Source organism: Volvox carteri (genome assembly GCF_000143455.1).
Source record: "Volvox carteri f. nagariensis unplaced genomic scaffold VOLCAscaffold_68, whole genome shotgun sequence".
Lineage (NCBI taxonomy): Eukaryota > Viridiplantae > Chlorophyta > Chlorophyceae > Chlamydomonadales > Volvocaceae > Volvox > Volvox carteri.
The window spans coordinates 624382-635016 of NW_003307611.1; the positions used below are offsets into that span (position 1 = coordinate 624382).

At 51.8% G+C, this 10635-nt stretch overlaps 1 protein-coding gene across 1 annotated transcript; it reads left to right on the forward strand.

Moving 5' to 3' along the window:
• Positions 1-3201: 3201 nt before the first annotated feature.
• Positions 3202-6672, forward strand: VOLCADRAFT_98151 (uncharacterized protein; the record flags this gene model as incomplete). The annotated part of the gene is made up of 6 exons (XM_002957011.1): positions 3202-3249; positions 4049-4152; positions 4618-4683; positions 4842-4921; positions 5956-6038; positions 6610-6672. 6 exons carry the CDS (start codon positions 3202-3204, stop codon positions 6670-6672), a joined length of 444 nt encoding a protein of 147 aa, XP_002957057.1.
• Between the last annotated feature and the right edge of the window lie 3963 nt (positions 6673-10635).

Genomic DNA, 10635 nt, shown 5'->3' on the forward strand with positions numbered 1-10635 from the left:
ACCCGCGCGGGCGTCGGGTTTCGGCACCTTCCTGGCCGGCTTGCGCTCACGCTCTTGGGTAATTTGGCTTCAGCTGACGTCAGGTTTGTCCGGAGGTGCTTTGTTTGTTTGGGTTTAGGGCTTGTTTGCGTGGTGTCGTTTCCATGGCCAGGCACCCAGGAATTACACGTTAATGCACGTTTGCCGTGAAAATAAGGTTGTATTGATGGCCTCAATTGTTTAAACATATGGGAGTTTGGTCTAGTGGCATGATTCTCGCTTCGGGTGCGAGAGGTCGTGGGTTCGATTCCCGCAACTCCCCCATGCATCTTTTTTCATGCCCCACCGCTAATCTGCGGTCACTTCCGAGCCTCGAGTATTAGCCTTCCGTGCCTTTCTTGGACCATTCATAGTGATATGAAAAGAACGACGGCGTCTTCTTGCGCCGCGCTGATGCCATCGCAATCACAACGACATTACTTCCCATTCATCCTGGCGTTTTCGTTTCTAAGCACGTCATAGGTCAAGCAGCTGAAGCGCTTCTCATATTCCCCGCACACCCTACCTAGTTAATGGTGTTTCACACGACTCAACGGCGGGCTGCCGTTTTCATCTGTGTCGAGTGGAAGCCAAGCTGGCTGCCCGACAGGACGTGCGCGAAAAAATAAGGCTGGGCGCTCCGGCCCCTGATGTGAGCATGTGTATCCATGGAGGCTGTGGAGTAGCATCCCCTGGAGAGTTGGCTCTTGAGCAGGGCAGGGCAGCATTTACAGGCCTATCTCCCTTTCATAAACCCAGAAATGAAAAGCTACGCCAAACCATGGTGGTGAGGGTGATGAGGGATGGGGGAGCTCCATCTTAGAGTCATCTCCTCCATCACTAGTAGGTGTGTGTTAAACCGCACATACCGTACATGGAGCGTTAGATTCCTGAGTACCACAGTTCCATGTTACATACTATTTCTTACATCTGGTCCCAAACGGATGATACGATTTTCTGTCTAATTTCTCCGTTTCCGCTTGGCGCGGTTGATGGAAAGTATTCGCTGGAGCTAACTGTTTTCTAAGTGCATATCTTGCCGCCGTTTTGCCATTAATTCTATGGCTCCAACCCCTGGGTCCGACGGCGCGCGGGACGCTGTCCCAGATGCCTGCAGGTGTGAGTCCAAACTTGCAGCATAAGTATGGGGGCAGGGGTTGTAGGACAAAAGGGTAAAATTGGGACACAAATCCCCCTGGCTCATGGAGTGCGCTCCATCATACATGGTGTATGAAAAGCACAGGTCAACGGTGCGTCATTCCAGGACTTTGCTTGCCACGTCATCTCGGAACTGGCTGTACGACTCATGAGATGGCTGCATCCCCGCTATTTAAGCAGGCAAGACCCTCCCAATTGGTGTCTTCCGACGTCACCATCCAGTTGTGGTTTGGTTAGATATAACAAGCTTAACCACCCTGTAACAACATCAACAAGTTGATGGGAGTAAGATGTCGTGCTGCATTAAAGGATATGCTTGAGGAACGTTGCTTCGGTGTTTCAGAAGGTTCACGAGGGTGCGTCCTGATATGAATAAAAGCTCAAACAGGCTGTCTGATGTGTTGCAGAGCAAAAGAGGATGGAGGTGCCACCTGCAACTGAACATAAGGGAAAAAACAAATCATCCACAAATTGTAATGTCCGGAGTATACACATGTGCATATGCCATATGTGCATACCGTGTGTTTACTCAACATGTGTCCAGGGAGATATAGACTTCGTTCACAGGGTTTTAGGGTTTTGATAGCTATTAAACTCCGGATGGACAGCCAGCACCCAGTCATGATGGATACGCCTACTCCGTACCCCCTGTCATATGTGTGTGTGTGTTTTACATGGTCGTGGGGGTGCGTTCCCCGTACCTGCAAACCGCCCTAATACGAGCCGAGGGCTCAAGGGCTCCCAGATTATCGCCTATACGCGCCATGGTGGATGTGTCACCATCATCCATCCATCCATCCATCCATCCACGTGGTGATAGGTGCTCATGTGGCCCACATATCGTGGCCATGCGTGTATGGTTGGCACGGCGCCAACCATTCAGCCATCAGCTGCTCGGATAAACAAGTTCAAATTGCAGCAGCTGCTCGGATGCTTGGAGTTGGAATAATGTACGACTCTATCTGCTGATGGATATCTACTAGCAATAACAACAAGGTCCAGGTTCAGATTCACCATCAACTATGTCCTCAACTCCACATCTCAGCAGCTAGCCATAATCTCACGCTCCCGACAATGTCGGGGGTCTCCCCAGGAATCGAATCCAGGACCTTAAACTGTATAGGACGGTAGTGCATGTACGTACCATCATACGCGGTCTTTCTGGTAGGGGGTATTCAACAGGTACGTATAATGATATTCGTGCTGAAGAGGGATTCGATCATCAACAGAGCATGTTGGAGGCCATGCAATGGGAACCCGCACGTCTGGCGAGGATATTGGAATGTATGTGGGCTCACCGAAACTCAATTACCCCCTTTAGACGCTAGTCTGGGCTGATGTGCGGTGTTTTCCTTTCCTCCGTGGCTTTTAGGCGTTGTAGTATTACCTTGTATTCACTTGTGTGCGGAACTTGTACCTTGTAACTAGTATTACCCTTGGGCCCTCGGCTCGTATGGGTAGTCTTACAGGTATGGGGTCACGCACCCCCAACCATGTAACACACACACGCATAACACGTCTTCGTCGCAATTAAGCCCGTGAAATTTTACGGGTGCTGTGCATTACGGCTTGGGGGATTACGGGTCAAGACCTTGTGATTACGGGTAATGTAACCTGTGGATGACTTCCAGCACGGGCAACCAACAAAATGTCACCTATGTTCTTCCTTGTATAAGGAATGCTTTGGCAACTTAAAAATAAGCATGTTTACAAATTTTCTTGGCCGGTAATTACATGTGAAGACCACGTGATTACGGGTAAACATGAATTTACGGGTGAAAACCTTTCCCAGAGTGTACGACACGCAACTAGCACGCAAGACACACAGCTATCACATTTACACAGTGAAAAATAATGATTTCACATGAGACAACAAGTGCCGCAACGGTAACCATCAGGATTAAACGCGCGCATCATCGATCAAATGTTAGGCCTCCCACCATGCGTACTTCATTTAATATAGCTTTGATTCATCAGCATTCTATCGTTCCGTTCCATTCCGGTGATGACTGAAAATGAAGACACATGTCTTTTCATGTATCAGATATCCAGCAGGTACAGCAGGTGCTGCAGGTACAGCATACAACTGCCGCTTCCTAATTAGGAGTTTCCCCTCAACTTGGAAATGGACGGACAAGACAACCCGCCTTCCCAGAGTGAACATACAACAAATCGCAATAATGCCGCCACCAGCTGCCAGCAGCCAGGAGCATTGAGCGCGATGAATGGACCAGCAACCGGAATATTACTTCCTGCCGTCTGCTTTCTTGTTTGGGAACACGCGGCTTTGTTTGGATTGCAGTTGTGCAACACAAGCACACGCACGCACACACGGCCATACATGCACAAACACACATGCATGCTGGATATGCGGAACATCCACCCACTCACTCATCCATTTACACTACATTACACACACACACACGGGGCCATACACACAATCTACATGTAACTAGACTAAACAGCGCTCCCCATCGATCCCACCCAACAGCACAACCGACCACCACATAGAAATCGGTTCTCAATAAATAATAACAACGGACTCCACCTCACAGCCTCAGTCTCTGGGATTATCCCATGTATAACGTAAATACAACGCCCATGTAATGATGAAAGTCATTGAGGAGTGCTGCCAAAATGTACTAGCATACAAAACAATTGCACAAGGCTGCGAGCAGTAAGCGGCCGGACAACAACAACAACATCTATCTGAAAGCCTGCTGCTGTCTACCGCCCCTCTATTCATGGAGACGGGGGCTACCGCCCCTCTATTCATGGAGACGGGGGGCCACCGGCCGGGCCCTTCCATACTGCTACATCCTCCTTATCAGCAGCAACCTGATGTCATGCCAACCATTCCTGCTGCCTGCAGGCACCTCAGGCATCACATCACATCACATCGCATCTGGATGCTCATCAGCAGCGGCCAACTCGAGCACCGCAGCTAGCTACCAGCCTAATAATGCTACACGACAGGTAAGACACACACGCACGCACACACCATTACTACTACTCTAGAGAAATCTCGCTCGCCAACGGTAAGCGTGTGCAGCCTGATGCCCTGCGCACCAAACACTATTTGAAGAACGTCGTCCTTTCCCTCACACCATGTTGGATCGTACACATATCGTACACTTATAAGGTACAGCAGCTGTGTACAGCTATACCTATGAGCCCACAGTCTTGGATATGTTGGCGGCCATAACGGCTTCAACAGCACTGTACCATCTCATCCACGCATCCGGATATACCATCGGTCCGGTCCTTAAAAATGAAGTGATGTTCGTAATGTTCGTAATGTTCGTAATGAAGTGATGTATGTATGTATATATACTACGTTGCTTGCTCGCTGGGAGAGGGCAATGCTGTGCCATTAAAATCGCGCCGGGGAGGGCGAGTGGAGGACGACTCTGCCGCCTCCACATCCCCTACCACCACAAGACGGCGACCCAAGCAGAACTCCAATCCGTCGGGCATAAAGATGATGGCGTCCGGCGGCTGTGGAAGGTGCAGGCTACTGCGGCTGCCACTGCTACTGCCCATCACTGCTGCCATCCGGGATGTGGTGATCACCGTTGTTGGCGTTATCACTACGGCAGTAGTACTGCTGTTGCTGTTGCTGGACCCCCGACGGCTGGCGGTCGTCGTCATACCCAGCACTCCAGGCGACATCGTCCTCCTACCTCCATCGCCAGCATCTTCTGCTGCTGCTGCTGTCATGGTAGTGGTGGTGGTGGAGGTGGAGGTGTGTGGAAAGGAGGAAATGGCGAACGACGGCTGCTGCCCTCCTTGTCTGTTGCTTCCGCCATTACTACTACTGCTGCGACGACTACCGCCGCCATTGCCGTTCTCCACTTCTTCCGCTACAGTGGCGGCGCCACCGCTGGCCAGTAGTGATACCGCCATCTCCACATCGATCCTTGGTCTGAGGACCCCATCGGCAGTGGTCGATACAGCAGTACCACTAGCAGTAGCAGCAGCAGCAGCACTGCCACCGCCACTACCACTACCAGCAGCAGCAGAAGTGATAAATGCAGAGGGCAGTTGGTGGTGATGACCTGATGATTCACAGCCATGTACGTCCACGCACCATTTGACACCGCCATGAGCGTCGAACTCCATCTTAAACAGCGGCGGTACGGCGGTACGGTAACTGCCGGCGGTAGCGGCTGCGGCAGTGATGGCGTTGTCAGTGCCGTCCTGGCGGCCATGTCCTGGCGGCGGGGGCTGCCGGTTGTGGTGCCGCCGTTGCGATCCACCGCCGCCGCCGGCAGCTGCTGTCGATACAGTTACTACAGCTGCTGCTTGGCCGCCTGTCGTCGTGATGCTACTGCCGGTCAGTGCCGCTGCCGCTGGCGCTGCCGCTACCGCCGCCGCAGCGGCAGCACTGGTGTCTGGCGGCATACCTGGCGATGACGTCGTCGTGTGGCTGCGCGCACTGGCGGGGACCCTCCTGAGATGCCGTACACGACGGAGGAAGAGCACCACAGCTGCGAGCCCAAGTAGCGATCCAAAGGCCGCAATGACACCTAAGGCTCGAGTAACAAACAAAGAAACAAACAAACAAACAAACAAAGGATGAAACAATTTTAAATATAAATGTCCGGATATGCAGATGGTACGGAAGCATGGATGGCCGGGCGGATGGACGCCTATCCATGAAGATATATGCTTGCTGTCCCAATGTATGTATGTATGTATGTATGTATGTATGTATGTATGTATGTATGTATGTATGTATGTATGAATGCCGGCCCGCTGGGTGCTTAGTTGCTGCAGCTGGTCGTTCCATTACACATCTTCTGTTTGCACCCGAGGGGCCGATCTGCTGGGTGCTGGGTAAGGTGAAGGGAGAGGTAGAGGTAAGACCATGTGCGAGAAAGTGAGGGAGGTGAGGGAGGTGAGGGAAGTGAGGGAATCCGCCGGTGTCCCAAGTGGCTGTCCGAAACTGTTCCCAGGGGGTCAGTCCTAAGCGGTGTCATGTGATGCCATGTGGCTGGGAAGAGGGGGAAAGAACGACTGCTGCGGCGTCACTCATATCCATCCATTAATTCATTCATCATTCCTTTATTCGTCGGCAGAAGTGGATACACCTATGGCTCGTATGCATCTTCAAATTAAGAAGATGCAAGCCCGAAGGATTAATGTAACGCCTGGTAAAAGTGCAGTCGCAAATGATGAGAAATAATGGAAAACCCTAACATCAAATAAAAACGCTAATATTCAGTAAAAAATAATATCCGGTCATATTTAAGCCCGCGTGAACTACCGAACATTAAAACGTATTGCGTTGCCAGCTGCTGCTGCTGCTACTGCTACTGCTGGCGTGTCCACCTTGACCCCAGCCCACCTTTAAATACGTTGTGGACAACTAGCAGCGAGTCGTCTTGCTGCTTGCCGTTGCCGTTGCTATTGCCGTTGCTGCTGTCGCAGTTCTCCCGGGGCCTACAGACCCTGTTTATGTGGGTGCCTTCGACGAAGGTGGAGTTGGGTTGAAGAAGAGGAAACGTGTACCGTGTATCGCCACACAACCTGGGCGGACGCATCGGCGGTCGGTTGGCTCAGTTCGTTGGTTCAGTTCGTTGGTTCAGTTCGTTGCTTTTGCCATGACCAGCGAGGTTGGTATTTTATTGACTTGGAGTAATCAAGCCTCCACCACCGGTTCTCTGCTGCGTGCGTGCGTGCTTGCGAGCAAAATTAAAAATATAAAACTGGAAATGCAAAAAATATATATATATATATATGTGTGTGTGTGTGCGTGCATGTACATATGTACGTTCTCCTCACGCACTCACTCGCAAGCTCCTCTCAAGTCCAGCTTCCGCAGCTGCTGCAGGTTCTCCCAGCTGTACGGCAAATCACCAGTGAGATCTGGATTGTCCCGCAGTACGAGCTCCTGAAGTCCGGTCAGCTCAGACAGACTCCCGGGAAGCACACCTACGCAGCAGCAGCAGCAAACCCCAGACCGGCAGCAGTAGCAACAGCGGTAACGGTTACGGCAGTAGCAGCATGGGGCAGCAGCAGCAGCAGCAGCAGCAGGAGAATCAGAAGCGTGTTACCAGTGTTGATCGCGCCGCAATGCAATCGCCACGCAAAGCACCACACAGCTTTATCCTCCTCTGAGCTACCGAACTACCTGTACCTGAGAATTGGTTGTGAGCCAGGTCGAGGACCCGCAGCTTGGGGACCGCGGCCCAGTCGTACGGCAGGGAGCCTTGGAGGCCGCAGTTACTCATGTTCAAAACCTGGGGGGACAGGCAGTAGTAGTAGTAGTAGTAGTACGGCAATGTGTGTCAACCAACGGGCGCACACAGGGTCGGACGTATATTCGAGCATGCATACACGCATACATACATTCGTACATATATACACATACATATATACATACATACACACTTGTGCTGTGTGCTCCCGACCCTTGCACAGTGTTTCGGCTTCGGCCCCCGGCTACATACATACATGTGCATACATACAAACACACGGTCACGGTCACCATCAGGAGCTTACGTTATGTAAACAGGTGTATGTATGTATGTATGTATGTATGTATGTGCGGATTAAAACATACGTACAACAGCCGAACCCAGGCATGATACGTGTGCGAAAACCCTCCGAACGAGCCGACGAAAAAGAAAACGAATGTTCGGAGAGGGCATGCTTGGAGAGAGAGAGAGTGACAGTTAGATGGGGACAATCACAAGTCACAAATCCCCAAAGAAGCCGTCGCAGTGACACCCCCACCTCGCAAGTCTAGGAACCATATGGTAGAAGATTTATTCACACATGGCCCCTTAGCTCAGCTGGTTAGAGCGTGGTGCTAATACACTAATTCGGCACGCCAAGGTCATCTGTTCGATCCCGATAGGGGCCACGTCTTGTTAAAGAGACAGCACTATTATTTGTACCTCATTTGCGTATCGGTAGAAGGTTCTGAGTTCGATTTTCTAGATATGCCCTCGACATTGATCGGGAGTAATGTGTTTTACCGATTGTTGCTGAGAGGTGTGGAGATGAGGACGAGGACTAGCTTTGCATACTGATTTGGTGGCGACGGAGGACCTGTCTCTACGGATGTCGGGTGACTGGACGAGGTGGATATAGTCCATGGCCTCCCGGCTTTGACGGACCACCCTCATATGTACTTGTGCGGCCCTTTTGCGCCAACTTGTTACGGGGGGTATTATCTGCTGAACTCACACACAGCTAACTAGGTAGTTTACCGTTATTAGTAACATCATCATTACTATTAGTTTAGTATTGCAAATGTATACCGTACTACAATAACGGGTTGTAGGTGTCGTACCTCCAGCTTCGGCAGCGGCTCCCAAAACGGCAACGTCGTCAGGCCTCCCTTGAACTCGTCGTTGCCCGAGAGGTCCAAGGAGACGAGGTACGGCAGGTCTGGACCACGAACTGGCATGGACCCGCTGAGAGCGCCGTACACGCTGCTCCACGGGGAGCTCAAATTGCTGCATGTATGTATGTATGTATTTATGTGTCATTACGCAGCAAGGATATGTAGGACATACACGTGCTAGTGTGTATGGACGGAACTGCAAGTGGGATAATGTGGATGGTGTTAGGGCATGCGATGAGCAGCAACAGCAGCCGCAACAGCAGCAATAGCAGCACAGCGAAATGCATCAGAAAAGGCTGCAAGGCGCACATGCACATGCGCAAACGCATAACCCTAAGCCCCCAAACCCCTTTAACTTCTCTCCAAACCCGGACCAACGCCCAAATCGAGCCTTACATCAACATGTAGAACTTTCAATTCTGGACAAAAGTACATTTTTGTTTCACTTGATTTTGGACTTGGTTAGCCTATGGTTCCATGGACTTCCCTCCCCCCTGCCGTACTCATCCCGACAAATACTCGTACACACCACCGTACAAACCACCGTACACACCACCGAGCGTGCACTTACATAGCCACAATGCGGCCCCCCGAACAGGACACCCAACTCCACTTGCACTTCCACAAAGATGAGGAAGAGGATGAAGAAGAGGAAGAAGAAGAGGAAGAAGGAAAGCTGCTGCTGCTGCTGGTAGAGGTTGGCCGATTAATACCACTTCCACTGCTGGTGGCGCCCGCAGCTGCAGCCCTAGGCTGCGGACCGCAAGTGCCGCCACCACCACCACCACCAGCAGACGGAGGGTAGCTAGAAGCCGAGGCTGTACTAGGAGGGGGAACAGGCTGGCAGGCCGGGCCCGAGGGTAACATCATAAATAGCTTCCAGATCGATGCACGGTCCGAGCCAAGGAGAGAGCGCAGCAGCCTTTCCGCTGATGCATCGTCTTGAGGGTTCAGAAGTGTTGGGGGGGAGATGGGGGGAAGGGTGTCAACGTACGGGAGGGGGTTGACACTGGGGTAAGGGCGGGAGGGCACACGTACGTACGTATGTACGTATGTACGCTGCTGTCGCGGTTGGGAAAAAGTAGGTTGTGGTGTCGCGGTTTGGGGGGGAGAGGCCCTCAAGGACAGATCCGTGTGTGCGCCAGGGGTTGTGTAAAGAGGTGGGAGATAAAGAGGAAAACCTAAACTTTCATGATAGACACACATACATACATACATGTGGCTGCGTAGTGTGTTGGCAGTCTGAGTCGGGGTCGGGAGCACACAAGACTAACCGACTTGTGCTGTGTGCTCCCGACCCTTGCACTGTGTTTCGGCTTCGTTCGGCCCCCGGCTCTCGCGGCCCACAGTGTAATCTAAGTCATACATACATACATACATACATACATGTGCACATTCATATATACATATCGAAGGCGTGGTGGCGCTCAGGGGCAGGTAGGATGCAAGGGAACATGCAGGGCATCAGCAGCGCAAGCAAGAGTGCAGAAATAGAAGCAGCGTCCGATGGATGTCCCGTGGGGGGATGTCCCGTGGGGGGTTGGGTTAGGCAAGGCAAACGGGTAGCGAGCAAGAAAGGGCTGAAGGACGCGGAAGACGTGTCGAGGACGGAGGGGGTCTACTTGGGAAGGGCAGCTACGCAGGTTCGCTCAATGAACTAAAGGGGAAGAACAAGAAGGGGAAAACAAAGGGGATGGGTAACAAAGGGGGATGACAAACCCTTTAGGGGAGCCCAAAAAGAGACCAAAGGTTGTCCCCTTTGGGGGGGGGGGATCCGAAGAGGGGGGACACCAAACTTGACGAAGAATGTTGTCATCCCCCTTTGGTTCCCCTTTAGGGGATGAACTAAAGGTAATGGGGGCCCTTCATACCCTTCGGTAACGGTCCTTGGCCTGAGTGTAGAGTGCGTGGCCCTGCCGACTCTGCACTTGCCTTCCAGTAACATGTGAAGTTTCATACAAGTAAGGATTGTTATCAGCCGCAATATTTGGGTCGGCGACGGCCCATTTCTCCGTATGAAGTTTCAATTGTACCGAATCCAGCTTTCCGAGTAAACCTCGCGGGCTTTAGAATTGGGCTCGAACACCACAGAGCGACCGAAT